The following is an 18,091-nucleotide window of genomic DNA, read 5'->3' on the forward strand; positions in this document are numbered from 1 at the left end:
TACTGTCAAATCTTAGCAGGCAATAAAATATCAGTACATAATAGTTGTTCGACAAACAATCTTTGAAACAAATTAACCTCTTCTTTCTTGATTTAAAAGCACTAACACCCCTTTGAACAAAACTGGGGAAAGAAAATGAAGCCCATTACAAGTTTTGTCCTGTTTTCTTTTACCCTCAGCCTCAGCCTCTCTCTCCTTGCATCTGTTGCCAAAGCGGACACCAATCTAATCGACAAAGTATGCGCACGCACCCATAACAAGAATAGTTGTGTTGCAGTTTTTGAATCTAACCCTGATAGCAAACAAGCCGATTTGAAACAACTAGGCATAATCGCGTTAACCCTTGCATCTTCAAAAGCAACAGAGACATCGCAGTACATCAAGACTCTGCTTCTTAACAAGACTTTGGACCCTGTCATTGATCAGGCCCTCTCCGACTGCTCAGACCAATACTTGGATGCCATCCAGCAACTCGGTGACGCATCGTCAGATTTGTTAGAGGACGGTACTAAAGACGTTCGTACTTCGGTGAAAGCAGCAATTGCTGCTGCACAATCATGTGAGAACGGATTCGTGGAAAGTTCTGGCCGTGAAATTTTGCTGTCGAGAAATGCAATCTTCCGCCAATTATGCAACAATGTCTTGATCATCAACAAACTCTTGGAAGAAAAGTGATTATCACCATCTTATGTGATGTTTAAGATTGCTTGGATATGTTTACTTGCCAAAATCCATCCAGTATTCCTGAAATCAGTCATCCTGTAAATTTTCCTTTCCATTAGAGTTTCCCTGGGAATCCAAAGAAACTTTTTCATAATCTCCTTTTTTTCTTCTTGTTTGTATTTATCTCTCTATTTTTAAACTTTGAACACCATTAATATTGAGAAAACAACCATTGTTTATCCATGATTTACGTAGATTTCTAAACAGTTACGACCGAATAAATTTCAATGATACCAGGAAAAAAAATCCACTTCTAAACAGCTATCTAAGATTGTGAGAAGTAGAACAATCAAGTTCCCCTCCATTTTTAATAGTATCCAGTTTTCTCAAGTTTTATCATAGATTTGTGACACCATATCTTAAAAAAATACAGGACTCACATAATGCCACGTCAGTTTTTCTTTCTATCTCTTTGTTCATCTGATTCCCCTTTTCTTAAAACTTCTCCTCAAGAGTCCACATTGCCATGAATTCCATTTTTTACTTTCTGAACTTTCAAATATTAGTGAACCTTCACCAATTACATAAACGATACAAGCAGAACCGGTTTTACTGTTTCGCGTTATAGCCTCCCTCAAATGTTTTTTATTTATTTTGATAATTGAATTTTATTTCTTTTCAATCACTTATTTTCCAATTATATTAGTATAATTTTATTATTTGAGATTTGTTTTTGCCTCACATGCTCTCATATATGCCAAAGATGCGGTAATATTTCAGTATTAAATTAAAAATCAATTTTGTGGAATACAATTTTAAATTGTTGTTAAAAGATATTAAGAAAATAAAGACCAAGAAAAAAAAGAGCCCAACGTTGAAGGGCACAAAAAACTTCATTTTAATCCTTAAAGTTCTAGTTTACGCATTTAACTAGTTCTTGAGATTTATAAATATTATGTTTTTATCATAAACTTTATTTTTTTAACTTTTTAGTTTGTAAATATTGGGAGAGATAAGGGAGTCACTAGTAAATGGATGAAGAGAGAAAAATGTCAATCGGGCACATTCTAACCATAAAAAAGATCGATATTGAGATTAATAGATAGGTTTGTCTTTGTAGAGATGAGTTTTATGTAGGTGGTTTGAATTATTTATCTTACTAGAAAAGGTAAACTGGGATCGAGATTTTTGTTTTCAATTTACTTTTGATTAAAGGATGTTTTTGGATTGAAATGGGTCCCATAGTAATTAAAATGTTTTGTAGTGTTTTTAGGTTAAAAACATGTTTTTAGGGTCATAAAACTCGAAACCCAACTTCTTAGCCATTGAAGATAGTCAACACCAACCATCTAGGTGGTGGCTTAGTGGTAAGAGCTTGGGATTAAGGGGTTTGCTCCCTCTTAGATCCCAGGTTCAAACCCTATGGCTGCTCATATGATGGCCACTGGAGGCTTACATGGTCGTTAACTTCAGGGCACGTGGGATTAGTCGAGGTGCGCGCAAGCTGACCCGGACACCCACGATAATAATAATAATAAAAAAAGAAGATAGTCAACACCAAAAGATGATAGATTGTCTATCAAGTCGAATGATAAGTTGTTTGATCCATGAAAAATTAGGTTAAGAAAAAGCTAGGCATGCGGGCCTAGGCGCAACCCGTCCATCCAAACCCGGGTGTGTTTGGTTTGTTTTTAAATAGTCCTTAGCTATTTTTCTCTTTTAAAAAAATTAAAATAAAATTATTTTTGAGTAAATTTATTAAAATGATATTTAAATAATTATCCAATTATATAATAGTTTCCAAGAGAATTAGAGTTTTTTATGGAAATATTAACAATTACTTTACAATTAAGGGTTTTAAACTAGAACTAGTATAAATAGAGTTTTTAGTTTATATTTCAAGAGATTATTTGAAAATAAATATTTAATGATAAAATTTTAAATTATAATTTATGTACAATTATCCGTTAGAATTATGTGTTGCTTATACCTTCTATCTTTTTGTATTGTTTCTATATGCATTAGGATACTAATATTGGATAGATTCTATATTAACCCTATAAATATTAATTATTATGATTTTTTTTATATAAAGATTAGAGTTTGGATCTAGAATATAAATAGGGTTATTAACATCTTTTTTTGATGAACTTTAATATTTTAATAATTTTAATAAAGACATTATTCTTGTTATTTCTTGTAAAAGATTAATTATCTACTACATTTAGGATTTTTGTCAAATACTTTTCGTTAAACCCTTTCCTGATTTTCCTTCCAATCATAATTGCTGTGTTGAGGTTGAGTCAGAATGGGATGGCGGAGATAAATAAATATAAAAAAGGGCAAAATAATTAAAGTATTGAAAGGGAGAAATAATTAATATTAGCCAAACAAGTGGTATAAGGCCTGCATCACTGTTCTTCCAAGTCTTTTCCAAGTTCCTTGATTCCCACTCCATGGAGCAACCATCTTGATCCATAAGCCTTTTCCAGGAGCCCCTCCGTTTTCTCCCCTATACACCAATTCATGGACATTCTGGAAGGAAGACTTGTTGAAATTTCTTAATTTCCTGTATAGACGTTCAGAGTTGATCTTCTAATTATTGAGGTGATGATTTTGTATATAATTAGCTTTTAAATTAAATCAGTTAGTATTGTATGTATATATAGTGTTTCTTCCTCATTCTCTAAACAACAAAATTACAGAGTATGAGCTTAGTTTCTGAAACTCGTGATTTTCCCTTTGAATCAGAGCACTCAACCTCTTGATATATCTTTCCTGTTAAAATGCTTGAATTTTCCGGTTGAAAACCGAAATTAGACGCAATCTATCTGTGAAACACGCCAAGCAGGAAGCCCCAGCAACCCGGGCTACAATAAAGCAAGTTGTCAAAGTCGACTGTGCACGCTGTCAAGCAACCTGCATCATTAATTACAGAGCACTAGCAAAGAAGAAATTACTAAAGAATCGTGCGCTTGAGTTGGCAGAAGCTGCAGCAGAGCAAATTTGAATAAAATATTATTGAATCATGTTATATATATATATATATATATATATATATATATATATAGCAGAGTTGAGTTTAACGGAAAGAAAATGAGTGAAAAAAAATGTTGAATCATGTTGTATAAAATTGGTTCATGTTATTATTTAAATTTAGGAATCATTTTTATTAAATCAGATTTTTATGTTTGGTCCTAGATCATTACCAAACAATTCATAAATATAAATGAAAATACTGACAAAAACACTTCTATCGGTAAATTACAATGAAATCTACTAATGGAATATTTCTTTGCTATGTACCTCGATGTACACTAACGGTAATTTTTTATCGGTCTATACCAAGAGAATTACAATGAAAAAATAATAAATGAAAATAAAATGGTGTGTCATTGTTACAAACAATATTACCGATGAAATAAACTCATCACTAATATCCATCAGTAAATCCCTTTGTGATATTTAAGTTATGACCTAACAAGTGATCCCTCTCTTTTCTTTCCCCATTTCTTCTTCTTCTTTTATTTTTCTCTGCAAATATCAACAAAACCTCTTATTTTATCACAAATTAAACTCTCATTAACACAAATTCAGCCACCTCAACACACGGTCTGTTAGCATCTCTGTTCTAGTTCAATTTGTTTTTAGGATTCCTCGCATCAAGTAAGCAAAAATACCCTTTTTTTAACTTATTTTTTTAAAAAAAAAAATTTGCATTTTGATATGGTATATGTAGTTTGTTTGTGTGTTTACTTGTTTTATAACTTTTCCCATAAAAATTTATTGTATTAATATATAATTTATACATGTTAGGGTTTGTTTGAGATTTTAAGAAATTGTATTTGTTTGTAATTTGATGAAATTGATTTCAATTTTGTGATTTAAGTGTTTCATAATGAAATAAATAATGACTTATTTAATAGGTACGTTTTATATTTTATCAATTTTATTGTTAAGTTGAAGGTTTCGGTAAATATAGAGGAATTCAAATTTTTGCAGAAAATTGATAATGATTTAAGGATACTATTAAAATTGATTGAACAAGTTTGAGTTAAACCAATGATAGCTAATTTATTTAATTCACATAAAAAAAATCGATATTATCATCCTCCAACTTGACAAATGTCTATTATATTAGATTTTTTTCATGAAGACATCATGTATTTTTTTTCTTTGGTCTAAACTTCAGGTAGAGTATTAGAAGAAAATTTTGACTCTAGATTATAATTTTTTAGATATAAATTTGAATTCTAAAAGTGATGATTCACAAGCTAGAGCAGAAAATTAAGAAGTTAAATTGGATTTGAATAATATAAAATTAGATCAAGATATATGACTCTAACAAATGCTTTTTTAAAAAATGCTTTGTTTGAGTTAGAATCTCTTATAATTAATATACCAAACCAATCAATTATTGAGGATGTTTCCTTACTTAGCATCTGAGTCATTCAGAAAATTATCATCATCACACATGTATTATAAACCTATATGTGAACCCAAACTTTCTATTAAAGTAAAAATCTCATGAATTTTTATATGTCTAATCATCATTTATCTAAATCAAATGTGTCATTTATAAATCAATTATCTATTGTATCTATTTCTAAAAGTATATAAGAAGTCTTAGCTAACTCAAGATGGAAAACAACTATGAATAAAGAGATAAAATCCTTGCAAAAAAAATAATGAAATATGAGAACCCATTAATCCTTCACAAGGAAACAAACTTGTTAGATGTCGATGAATTTATATGGTAAAGTACAAGCTAGTGGCACTATTGAATGCTTAAATCAATATTGATGGTGAAAGGTTACAATCAAATCTACAGGATCGATTATACAAACACTCGCACATATAGTTTTTCCACTACTTATGTAAAGACTATTTTTTAACCCGATTATCATTGTCTTAATGATAATGCGGTTTCATTTATAAAATCTTGATTATTATATAAAAAATAAAAAAGCATGGATTGATATATCGATGCTAACTAGGCTTTAGCGTTAGATAATAAGTAGTCTATTTCTAGTTATTTTATTTGTGTAGGTGATAATCTTATTGTATGGAAAAGCAAGGAACAAGATGTGATTGCTCACTCAAGTGCAAAGCTAAATTCAAATATATGATTTTTTGATCGTGTGAAGCATTATGGTTAAAACTTCTATTGCAAGATTTGCATTATCCGTTGAGGCAACTGATTTGATTATATTATAACAATAAAACTATATGTGATATTGTTCATAACTTAATTCAACATGATCATATGAAACATAATAGATGGATTTTCATTAACAAAAAGCTAAAAAAATAATTATGAATATGAGAATTAATTAACCGATATTCTCACCAAAACAGTTGTAAATCGGATGTTGTTTAAGATTTTAATTAAACAAGTTCAGGTATGTGTACATTTAGGCACCAACCCGAGAGGAGAGGAGTGTTGAGATTTCTTAATTTCATGTATAGCGATTTAGAGTTAATTTTCAAATTGTTAGGTTATTGATTGAAAGTATAACTAGTTTCTTAATTTTACTTGGTTAATATTGCATGTATATTGTTACTTTCAGTATTTAGACCTACGTACTTAACTATTAATAGCTAAAGTCTTCTAGGATTTAATGTATTTCAACTTACACAGGAGTTTGATTGCATTAAGCGAGAGTGATGTGGAATGAGATAGACACCTCACGAATGATAACGGTACGAGCCAGCCATTTTCATTTTTATTTTTATTTTTATTTTTTTCTCACTTTCAATGGAAGCGATTCTCCTCGTTTCACACGGGCTTAACCACCAACTTGAATGTTGCCTGTCTTTTCCCGCGCTTTTCCTTGTTTAACGGGTAATTTTCTCCTTACACCAAAGTGTACACAAACACCAAAAGCACGACTAATTTCTCCTTGATTGGAGTCTTTTAGCACTGCAAATATCCCTTCAAATTAACGAAGCTTATTTTAGTAGCATAGGTGCACAATTCTTGAATTCAATGGCTGGCTATATAGCAGCAAAACTTGAAGGGAAATAGTCAAAAAATAATAATATATAGACGCCGAAATTTCTATGCTTCTGACTTTGGGTATCTATTTATACTGTCTCTCTTGGTAGCCGAATTAAGCACCTCTCTCATTAGTTTTTTCTTTACCTCGTTGGTCTTAATTTCCAAGCTAGTCTTGTGCTGCATTGCATGAAAATGGCCCAACCTTCCTCTCAGGTAACCTTTACGGTGAGACGGCAAGAGCCTCGGCTGATTCTGCCTGCGAAACCAACACCAAGTGAAGTAAAACAACTCTCTGATTTAGATGATCAGGAAGGCCTTCGTTTCCATATGCCTTTTATAGCATTCTTTCGCAATACTAATAAGAAAGGTGGGAATGAGACCTACCCTGACCCTGTGAAGGTCATTAGAGATGCACTAGCTCATGCACTGGTGTATTACTATCCATTAGCTGGTAGGCTCAAGGAAGGGGATAGCAGGAAGCTTATGGTGGATTGTACAGGGGAATTAGGGGTCTTGTTTATTGAAGCTGATGCAGACATCACCCTTGAACATCTTGGAGATGCAATTCAGCCACCTTGTCCTTACCTTGAATATTTTCTTTATGATGTTCCTGGCTCATCAGGTATCATCGGGTGCCCTTTGATGCTGATTCAGGTCAGTACGTACATATAATTAGCATGTTTTTATTTTTTTCCCAAAGAACTTCTCTAAATGGGAGTGCAACTAGAGTAGCTAGTAACACCGCATTTAAATTAAGATTGCAAGTTCAAATCCCAAACTTGCTTCTTTTAATCTAAATCTTAGATTTGGAGATCGTTTAAGTATGTATCATCTGATTTATTAAACAATTTGTAATAAAAAAAAATGGGGAGGATCCTGGGAAGGTTTATTGGGTTTTTGTACTACATAAAAGGACACCGTTATCAACGTAAAGACAAATTAATCGGCTCATCAGATGGTCAGATAATTATCATTAACATTGAAAAAACAATTATCGTTGTTGTTCTAGGTGACCAGACTGGCCTGTGGAGGATTCATCGTTGCAACACGAGTGAATCACACCATGACTGATGCACTTGGGATATTCTATTTCTTGAACACAATTGGAGAAATAGCAAGAGGTGCCAATGAACCATCTTATCGCCCTGTGTGGAAACGAGAGATCTTAAATGCACGAGACCCTCCTCGAGTAACATGCGTACACCATGAGTATGACACCACTGCTGGCACCGAGGCAACCATGGACACCCACGCCGACTTGATCGATAAATCCTTCTTCTTTGGCTTCCAAGAGGTCGATTGCATTAGAAAACACCTTCCTTCTCACCTTCAATCAAGTTCCACGTTTGAGTTACTCATAGCTTGTATATGGAAATGTCGCACAATTGCAATTGAGCACAATCCTAACGAGATGCTTCGTGTATCATACATGGTCGGCGCGGGCGGTAAGCGAGGCATAAAACTGCCTCCTGGATACTATGGTAATGCATATGCCATGCCGTCTGCAATTTCCAAAGCTGAACTAGTGTGTAAGAACCCATTAGGTTATGCACTTGAGCTGGTCAGAAAGATTAAGACCCAAATGTCAGAAGAGTATATGCGGTCAGTAGCGGACTACATGGTAATCAAGGGACGACCTCATTATTCAACAGCTGGGCACTTCATAGTCGCAGATTCATCGCGTGTCCCATTTAGAGAAATTGATTTTGGGTGGGGAAAACCTGTGTACGCTGGTGTAGCTAAAGCAGCTCCAGACACGAGTTTCTGTGTGCGGTTCAAAAAGAGCACAGGAGAGGATGGGATTCTGATACAAATGTCTTTGCCATCGCAAGCCATGGATAGGTTTCAAAAGGAGTTAGCAAAATTTACTGGGGAACGGCCTATGCATGTTTCAGGTGATAAGAAGCATACAATCATCAAATCCATGCTCTGAGGTGATTTCAAGTGACAGAATGTTTGTTAAGAAATAAAACGTGATATCCAGACTGCAATCTAGATGGAGAAAGAAACGTATTTTTGTAAACATAAATTTCAAATCCAAAAACTGATGATAGCAGAAGTTTATGATAAGAATTTACTTACTAAATCCCACGTGATAATAATTTATCCATCATATGAGTGTGTAATGTCAAGAGTGTTGCGCATTCTAAACTTGTCAATGCTGCTACGTACCAGGATAGAGCACATATATACCACACAGGGCTGCCACCCAAAGAACAACTGCATGGAAAAAACTGCCCCGTATTCTATGCCTGAATTGACGACCAGGGAGACACCAATACTTTAAATTATGATGTCCATTTGAGGACCATAGGATTTGGTCAAGCTCATAATTTGCATTTTTTCCAAATCGATTGTCGCCTAGAGAATCGTTTTAAATCAATGTTAAATTGGAATGTAAAGTTTCAGTCAGGGTGCTCATATGGTACCCAACAGCTTCTCCATCTTTGAGAATCACAGTACTGTGTAAATCCACATTGGCAAGGACCTCATAGTACCTGCAGCGTTCAAGCTAATCAGTCCAAACATTTACCGATTACAAAGAGATTATGGTAAGTAAGTATTTTGATGTTTTTTTATAATTAAATAATGATATTCTTTCTGGAGATATGCAAGTTGAAATGAATAACATCAATCCCAAATGGAATGGATCCGATAATTAAATTTTCATGAGAGAGACCTCTTAGAAAAGTCGTTAAGGATAAATATAATTACAATTAGAAATTGCGTTGTTCTCTTAAGTTAATTTTCTTTCTTGTTATCAAAATAAAATAAGAAAATATAGAAAAAATTAAAGTTCCTTCTTTGAAGCAAGTTTCAAATCTAATTTAGCCCTACTATTTGTTAAAAAAAATATTCTCTAATTGCATAACCAGTTCCTCATTTTTTAAATAATAATAATAATAAATCCTAGAAAAGTCAGAACAACCATTAAATATGTTAAAAATACAAAAAGATTTATCAATTTAGGTAGAACTAAATTGTTATGATCATCCGTATAATATATGCTGCAGTCTTTTCATACCAATTCACATTAGCCAAACCAATATTTGATTGATTTACTTCATATACTAAATGATTTTAATACATCAGGCAGAACCAAGCATCTCTCATACTATCTCAGTGAACATTACAGCAAGCAACACCATTTACAATAGCCTGCATTTAAATACCACAGCTTCTTTCTTTTTATGGAGAATTTGTAGGGGACAGACTTCTACAAGCATCTCCACCAATGCACCATACTCGACTTCGACTTGGTGTTGCAATTGCCGAGCTTGTTCTGGCTTCGCTGTATGAGAGTTCCTGATCAGAAATATGACTGGCATTGGATTCGCGGTACTTTCCATCCACGTTATTCATCTCATCGATGGTGAGTGAGTGTCGGACATGTAGCACATGAACTGGAGTCTCCACATACCCTGATGAATTTATTCCTGGAAAGCAACATGTGGCCGCAGTAGAACTGGGATTGGTCAATGAATCTTCTTGCATAACGTCTGCTATCCTAGACAGAATGCTGAATGCCACGTTTCCAAGAACCCGTGAATATGCTTCCAAGATTGCATGTCCCACGTCCTACAGAAATAGCAACCACAATCATACACTTTTTTTCCAGCCAAAAAGTGATTTTTCCAATCAAAAGGTCTAAAATGGAGCTCACCTTGCCATATTGGACTTTTGTAGAATCAAGAAATGTTTGAGGAAGGTTTGGATATCTGCTCTTTAGCAGCTGTAGAAGGGATTCCGCACTGTCCAACAGTGACTCCATCTTGTCAAACTCTGACACTGGGTCCTTAACAAAGGACCATGATGTTCGAACTGGAGATCTACCACTGACTTGTGCAGTAACTCTCTCTTTCCATGCAAATATGGCAGCTTCTAACTTGTTAACAGCCTCAAGAGCACTGTGTTCTGATTTTAAATCAAGAGAATTGAGCATTTCCTCAGCTGTGTTTGAATCTGCAGTCAACACCTTGTACAGTTCCTCACCAAGGTTTGCCTTTCCAGACTGTAAGAAGGACAACAGAAGTTATAGCAAATGCCACTAGGATGGCAGCATTCAAAAACTAAATCTGCAACTCTCTCATTTTCCATTGTATTGTCAAATTAATCAGTCACAGTGGAAAACCTGAACTATCCCTGAACAAGGCATGTGTCAAAGGTTGACTAGCTCAAAACAGAATTCCCACGTGAACATGTTCATGTTTCCTTTTACTTCATGTTTCTAAGCCATTCATAGCATGATCAAAAAATCAAAAATAACAAGCCTGGATAAGTAGATTTAGTGACAACTGACAGTAGCAAGTTTTCTTCTGCTAAAATGAGCTGAAATTAAATTCAGATAGGATCTGTTTTCATTTTCCACCAACTGAAGGTTTCTTCAAGATTAAATTTCACTTATTATGAAATAGATAGACCAATCTTACCTTTGGTAGTGCATCCTTGATAATAGTCGGCACAGGCATTTCAAGCAAAATAGTTTCATTGACAGATTTGGCAGCCTTGAATACTTGATACACCACCTTACTCTGATTGAGTAATTTCTTTCTTCCTGAGTCAGAAAGCCCAGTTGTTGGTACTTGTGGCAATGGGAGCCACCACCTCTTGCTCTGCTTTGCGCTCTTGGTTCTTCCTTCTGCCCGGCTGCCTACTTCTGAGTACCAAAACTCAGTATTCACCATTGCATCTAGTGTGTCCTGTCAGAAATTGAAAATTCAATGCAACTAGCATGAATATTAACTCTGCAAATGAATCTCAATTTTAGGAATAAAGAGATCACCTACAATAAGCATAGAGTCCAACTTCTTAAGTGCTGGAAGATTCACATGGATGTCTGCACGGGCTTTTGGTGTCATTATCTGATTCAATATCGAGGGATAATTATATATCTCACCAGATAATAAAAAAACATTATTTTATTCTTCAAAGTTCCAAAATAACAAAGAATACCTCTAGCATCCGACCATTGGCACAATTTTGCTTAGCAGGAACTAACTCAACCATGTAGTTTGTAGGAGAAAGCAACCAGTCCATTTCTCTTTGCCATTTGGTCTTTCTTTCTTCAGGTAATGGCTCCAATTTCCATAGCTCCCCGAAAACCGTGGCTACAACACATTTAAAGAGTTAATTAGGAAAGTTCGACAAAGTCAAAGCCTGATCAAGTTCAACCAAAAATCATTACGTGAATTTTGGTGCTAGAACTTAACACTATCCATTCACACTTTATGTTTACATAAAACAGCATTATTGCATCTTCTTCTTCTTTTTTCTCACACTGATTTGAGGACTTCAATGAATAAAATCCCCATTTTAATCTACAATTTTTCCATATATATCTCCCTAATGCAAACATAACCTCCTTATTTCCCAATAAAGTACATTAGTCAATCACAATTGTAACACAAAGAGAGATGGCATGCTTAAACATTAACAGGTCATAGGGAAACAGGATCATGTGAAAAAAACATTCATATAAATGATAAGGATTACAGAGAGCAACCAAAGCATAACTACCTCGTGGTTGAACAAAAGGAGATTCATTATACCTGCAAGATTTGTTATAGCATTAGATAATGCCAATGCTGTGCTGAGGCCACTACGCCCTCCTGTGATATCTTCACCTAGTAACAGTTTTGCAAATTTTTCTTTCATTGTCTCCACATCTGAATAATGAATGGAGTAACACGGTTTCTCTTTATCATAAAAATGTTGAGGGCTTCCAGCAAGCTCCCAATCATTCAAACCATGTTCATCCTTCTTCATTGTCAACCATTTAGATGAAAATGATCCAAAAGCATCTTTGCTGGAAGAACAGCTTGAACAACCATCATCATCAAAGGAGTCGCTTACGCAACCCTCTCCTCTACTTGTCCCGCTTTCGTTTTCATAAGACTGGTTGTTTATAATGCAACTCTCAAGGCCATTATATGTCATTATCCCTGAAATCCATTTTACAATATAGTTTTTCCATTAAAATGCATGGATCAATAAGAAAAGCATAGAACTGAAGTGAAGCATACGAAAGATCGACACTTATGGTGGGTTGCACAAGCTTGTTGGTTTCGGACACGTTAATAATGCACCCAGCAACTAATAATTCAAACAAGGTAAACTATTGTTGAAATATGAATTCCTTCGTACAAAGGATAACATTATTGTAAGAGTTTTTTACTACTTTACAGAAATAAACAAATTGCACAGGCCTCATCATGGGATTTTTTATACATCCAAACATGTAATCAACATAGATAATGCCCAGAATTTTTAGCACGAGTAAATTCCATTTACAAGATTAATCTTAAGATCCAAAATCTGGATCATTTCTTCAAGGCATAGTAGAATCCAAATAAGGCTTCAATAAATCATGGTGACACGTTTGTATATCAGGCTTTAACCAAAGTCAAGTCTCTGATCAGAAGTCACACATGACATTCTGATACTGCTACTAGTTCTGCAAAGCTACTTCCATTTTTATTTTGGCATAATTCAAAGGGCTTAACTACTAACCACATTTTGTGACTGTTAGCTGCACTCGATACCAAACAAGTGGCTATGCTAAAAATCAAGTGGTATGCTAAAATAATGAATCATATATCTCTTTCTCAACCACTAAGATCTAGTAGCAATAAACCTTGAATTCTAGGCATACGAGTGTGGCAGGTAAGTTGTCAAATTTGTCTGTTTCTGACAATATAGGTTTCAGCACACGCAGATCCAAGTGCTTTTTATATTGATTATCATCCCTAATTTTTAGTCTTCCCTTAGATACAAGTCAAGGGTTCAGCCTCCACCAGCCAGGTGTCAGAACTTTGTCGGTATGAATAAGAAATGTATCAGCTACATGATTTGATGGCCGTACTTGATGCTTGATAATGTTTACCTTTTCATCAATGAACCACAAGTGAATTATAATATGTTAATGCATGTGCTTTGAGCATTATAAAGACTGCTATTTTGTTCATCAATAACAATTGTCATCATAAACATGTGAACATATGGATGATACATTAAGAAAAGAAGCAGGCAAGAAGAGTGTACCTCTTGTGCATGCCATTCTGAAAAAAGAAAAGAAAGAAATAATACGTTGAACTTTTGGCTTGATCTCATATTGTAACAAGTTTTAGCTTAAAACGATTTTGTAAGAATGGTAATTGGAAATAAATTGGAAATGAGGAAATCATTTCTCAAATTAGGTTTTTCAAATTTTACTGACAGTAAAGATGCCAGAAGCTTCCTATGTTATCATTACATGGACCACGGCAAAAAGGAAATTTCACAGAAATCATTTGAATGAGACCCCAATGGACAATTAGATCCAAACTGCTTTTCTTTCAACAAAAAATCAAGAACAAGAGGACATGCTCTTGATAGCTACCTGTCATAGTGCAGACCAAAATATGGAGGATTGGTGAACCGGGTTCACAGGAGATCCAAAAACATACCATGTACCATAAGACACATACATGTACAGATATTCAAAAACCAAGGGAAAAGAGAAGAGGAGGAGGAGGAGGAGGAGGAGGAGGAGAAGGAGGAGGAGGAGGATTCCCATGTGGATGCAGATCCAAGTAGAAATTAAACCAATTTTTTCAAGAAAGTGATGTAGACTAGTAGACAAGGACATTGGCGTGTCCCCCACCAAGTTGCTTCATTGTCTCCTTCGGTGGGGATGGCAGTTCTAATCACATAAACGAGTATCCTATTAAGGGTCCACAATTTGTATCAATCAAAGCAGTAATACTAGTAATAATAAGCAGCAGCACATTTGGTTAGAGCCCAGTCCCATAGAGGCATGGAGTGATATCTCATCTTCCCACTTCTTTTTACAATATCTATGATTATTGTACACTTTAAAACCAATATTCCTAAACCATCTGACATCCCAAGAAAGGTTAAGAACACAAACCCTAATAGTTCAAATTATGAGATAAAATCCCCAATGTGGTTTTGCACATGATAAGGACCATTAAATAGGTCCCACTTCATACCAAGAAATCCACTCTTTAGCCACAGATTATGTTTCTTTTTCTAGTGAAATTAAAACAGAAAAAGGAAAATCCAACGGTAGATTGTCATAGTAATAGTCGAAAAAATCAATTTTTGAAATGTGTATACCGTGTTATCTGCTTCTAACCGAGGGACAAGAGCATTACTTCTCTTCTACAGGCATCATAAATGTTCTGCTCAAAATTAAATAGAAACACCATTGATGCATGTAGAAAGCCATCGATCGATCTATCAAGCTTTAAAGGACTGGTGGGGTCTGCTACCTTTATGGGACCCCTTCATTTCTGATAAAAACCCTATCTCTTTATTTTAAATTTTATACCAACCATCATCGACAATAATAAAGACCCAAAACCAAAACCCAAAAATATAACCATAGAAAGGAAATAAAATAAACAGCCTCATTGACTGATTCATTAAGCTAAAACGTGAACCATGTTCTTCAAGTCTGGTCCAAGTCTAAGCCCTCTTGATTGATATTATTTTGTTTTCAAGTATTTCTCTCCATGTGGTGGGTAATGTCACAAACGTGCATAACAAACAAAAGTGGAAGCTAATTAAGCTTAAAGTTCATCATGATTTAAATGACAAAAAAAAAAAGTGCACAAATCAAGGATAATCAAATTTTTAAGCACTGCTAGTGTTACCAGCTAAAAATACTACTGAAAAAAATATGTGAATCTTACTCTCTTGTTTATCAAAGTCGAGGCTAATCTCTCTGTCCCTGGTGCAGCAAGCGAGCCTTCTTCTCAAGATCATCATTTCTTCTTGCTGTAACTTTCCTTTTCTTTTCTTTCTCTTATCCCTATGGATAAAACTGAACTTTCCTTTCTGGCTGGCCGGGATGCAAAATCAACTACCCTTTTAAAAGTGCTCAAGATGATCAAGGACCCAATCCAAAAAGCTTCAAACAAGGCCCTACCCCTGCATCAATAAACAACAAATACCATACTCATACTGTAACATTTTCACAGACATTTGTGCTCGAGAGAAGTGATTGTGTTTAGTGGGCTTAATGACCCACTTTCATTCATCAACTAGTACTATGAAGATGCCGACTTTTACTTTTTATAAATAAATAAACAATACATGCCGATCTTTACAATGCGTAGACTAGATTAGATTATGATTTATTAAAAAACTTAGGGGGTGGGAAATGCAAGTATAAATAGAAATTCTTAAGAGAATGCTAATTAATTAATTCATTGTAATAAATGTAATTTTCATTTATGTTGATAGCATGAGTGATGTTTTTACAGTCTTTAGTTTTAAACATATGTAAACTCTTTTCTTTTCTTGGACAACTTTTGTTTAGCGTATGCCTTTTGGCATTGTAATTTCTAAAACAGTTTTGAAATTCAAAAAAGAGAAGAGAAAGCAAAGATACCCTTTTTATCTCTTCTTCTTTGTTTCTTCCTTTTATTTCACAAGAAACAAAACGAAGCCTCAGTTGTTGTGTTTGGACTGTTAGGTAGAGAGTAAAATGGATGGTGAGGTTTTTTTTTAAAAAAAAAAAAACAAAACAAAAGAAGGAAAGGGAGAAAAATAAAAAGTTTCAACTTTTAAATGAATCCTGGATGCAATAGAGCTTGAAGGGTAAAGTAGCGATGATTATGTAATCTTTTTTGGTTTGGCAGTCAAAAAGTCGAAGAAAATAAGACAAACTGCCATGTATGACTTAAGATAGATTCCTTGCACTGTTACCAGCTGCATCTTAAACAGAAAGTGTCCCAAAAGTATATGGGCATAGCAAACCGAAAGACCCAACACCAAATCCAAATCCAAATCAAGGTTCAGTTCAAATCTTCAGATTACCATCTGGGACGCACGTTTTATATACCTCTGGCTCTTACATATAAAACCAACTCCAGAGAAGAGCAAAAAGGGTTTCCTTCAAAATCCCAGATTGTGAACCAAACAATGCCTTAGATGAAACAAGAAGATAAGCCACCACAAAATACAGGACGAGGTAGATATAGAAAAGAATTAAAAAAGAATTCTTAAAGATTTTACCACCACAAAAGCGAATGGCTTTGAAAGGGAGAAGATGAAAGAGAAGTGAAGGGTTGGTAGAGAAACGTACCTCAGTGAAGGTTTAAGAGCAATATTCTTGTGGAAGAGAGCAGCTAGAAGCAATTCTTCAGAGCTTGTTCCACGGGAGGCTTCTTTCTTGAAAATATGAGTAGCATTACAGTAATATGAGAGTAACTTCACTTAAAATATGCACCACCAAGGATGTTGCACATGCTAGTATTTGTAAGACCCCAATCCAGAACAGTAGGGCATGCAGCTATCACTATGTGACTCTTGACTTCAAAACCAGGGCAGGACTCTCTTGTAGAGAGAGGAAATGGTAAGGAACAATGGAGACTGAAGCATTTAATTAAATAGTAACGAGAGGGAGGGAGAAAGGGGGAGGGGGTAGAAAGGGCTACTTTTTACTCTGCAGTTTTGCACTGCAGCCAGGCAGCTCCTTTCCTTCCTCCAGTGACCAGACGCGTCCTTCATTGATTGATTGAAGATAAGTGGGACCTGTAAATTGCAATTTCCTACGACCACCATCCCCTGATTTCGACAACAGCAATATTAATTGACAATAAGCGGTGTGTTAGGCAAGGATTTGATTTCTAGGGAAATTTTTTATTTTTTATTTGTATTTAATTTTTAAAAATATTCTCATTTGTGTTTTCTATTTAAAATCAAATATTTAAATTGATAATTTTATTTTTTATGTAATTTATAAATAATTATTAATTATGATTCTTTTCCTTTTCAAAATAGATCCCAGAGTATTTTTTGAATTAGAGTTTTTATATAGTGAATATATTTTATAGCACCTTATGTTGTTTTTACTTTTTTTATTTTTAATGTGTAATTTTTTTTATTCACGTGGGGTGTTCGGGCCAGCTTGCGCGCATCTCAACTAATCCTCATAGATCCTGAAGTTAACGATCAGGTAAGTTTCTAGTGGTCATCAATATTAACAATCTTAGAACTCGAACCTAAGATTAAAAGAGAAGCAAACCTTTTGATTCCAAACTCTTACCACTTAACATTTTATATGTAATTTTTATTTATGTAGGTGTGTATCTTTATATCGATCTAGATTATAATTCCCTTTTATTCTTAAGAATTCTACTTCAACCAAGTTTATTATTATTAAACTTATAGGTTTTAAAGGGTTCAGACTTAGAGTTATTTTCTTTTACAACAACTAATGACATCAATAATTTTTTTTTTCTTAATTATTTTACCTTTAAGGATTTTTTTTTTGAAATACTATTAGGTATGTGAGGTTTTGGGAGGAAAAAAAGTTAGGGGAAGGCATGGAGTGAGCAAATGCCTTTTGAAATTTTGGAAAATTATAGGATTGATATTGAGAAATTTAATTATGAGGAACCAAAGTGAAGCTTTATT

General features: G+C 34.4%; 3 protein-coding genes across 5 annotated transcripts; 2 read left to right on the forward strand and 1 right to left on the reverse strand.

Moving 5' to 3' along the window:
- Positions 1–129: 129 nt before the first annotated feature.
- On the forward strand, positions 130–817 carry LOC133701533 (pectinesterase inhibitor-like). Its single transcript, XM_062125471.1, has one exon. The coding sequence runs from the start codon at positions 136–138 to the stop codon at positions 673–675; it is 540 nt and encodes a 179-aa protein (XP_061981455.1). The 5' UTR covers positions 130–135; the 3' UTR covers positions 676–817.
- A 5,969-nt stretch (positions 818–6,786) lies between these two features.
- Positions 6,787–8,750, forward strand: LOC133681071 (methanol O-anthraniloyltransferase-like). The gene is made up of 2 exons (XM_062104159.1): positions 6,787–7,318; positions 7,674–8,750. Exons 1-2 carry the CDS (start codon positions 6,851–6,853, stop codon positions 8,595–8,597), a joined length of 1,392 nt encoding a protein of 463 aa, XP_061960143.1. The 5' UTR covers positions 6,787–6,850; the 3' UTR covers positions 8,598–8,750.
- Positions 8,751–9,698: 948 nt separating this feature from the next.
- LOC133675855 (rop guanine nucleotide exchange factor 14-like) lies at positions 9,699–17,186 on the reverse strand. 3 transcript variants are annotated; one of them, XM_062097380.1, is made up of 8 exons: positions 16,758–17,186; positions 15,361–15,598; positions 12,214–12,606; positions 11,618–11,772; positions 11,452–11,526; positions 11,095–11,364; positions 10,329–10,676; positions 9,699–10,243 (listed from the first exon to the last, which is right to left on the reverse strand). In XM_062097380.1, the coding sequence occupies exons 2-8, from the start codon at positions 15,434–15,436 to the stop codon at positions 9,854–9,856; spliced, it is 1,707 nt and encodes a 568-aa protein (XP_061953364.1). In that variant the 5' UTR covers positions 15,437–15,598; positions 16,758–17,186; the 3' UTR covers positions 9,699–9,853. The 3 variants fall into 3 exon arrangements, with proteins under 3 accessions (XP_061953364.1, XP_061953381.1, XP_061953372.1); XM_062097397.1 differs by lacking the exons at positions 15,361–15,598; positions 16,758–17,186 and adding exons at positions 13,706–13,722; positions 14,043–15,301; XM_062097388.1 differs by lacking the exons at positions 15,361–15,598; positions 16,758–17,186 and adding an exon at positions 14,043–15,301.
- Between the last annotated feature and the right edge of the window lie 905 nt (positions 17,187–18,091).

Source organism: Populus nigra, chromosome 1 (genome assembly GCF_951802175.1).
Source record: "Populus nigra chromosome 1, ddPopNigr1.1, whole genome shotgun sequence".
Lineage (NCBI taxonomy): Eukaryota > Viridiplantae > Streptophyta > Magnoliopsida > Malpighiales > Salicaceae > Populus > Populus nigra.

Excerpts from the sequence above, each read along its gene's own strand:
- LOC133675855 (XM_062097380.1), bottom strand. The coding sequence starts at position 15,436 with ATGATGATCTTGAGAAGAAGGCTCGCTTGCTGCACCAGGGACAGAGAG. Across the intron at positions 11,773-12,213 it reads TGCTATAACAAATCTTGCAG|CCACGGTTTTCGGGGAGCTA; the intron begins GTATAATGAATC and ends AATGTGTTGTAG. Across the intron at positions 10,677-11,094 it reads TCAAGGATGCACTACCAAAG|TCTGGAAAGGCAAACCTTGG; the intron begins GTAAGATTGGTC and ends TCCTTCTTACAG.
- LOC133701533 (XM_062125471.1), top strand. The coding sequence starts at position 136 with ATGAAGCCCATTACAAGTTTTGTCCTGTTTTCTTTTACCCTCAGCCTC.
- LOC133681071 (XM_062104159.1), top strand. The coding sequence starts at position 6,851 with ATGAAAATGGCCCAACCTTCCTCTCAGGTAACCTTTACGGTGAGACGG. Across the intron at positions 7,319-7,673 it reads GCCCTTTGATGCTGATTCAG|GTGACCAGACTGGCCTGTGG; the intron begins GTCAGTACGTAC and ends TTGTTGTTCTAG.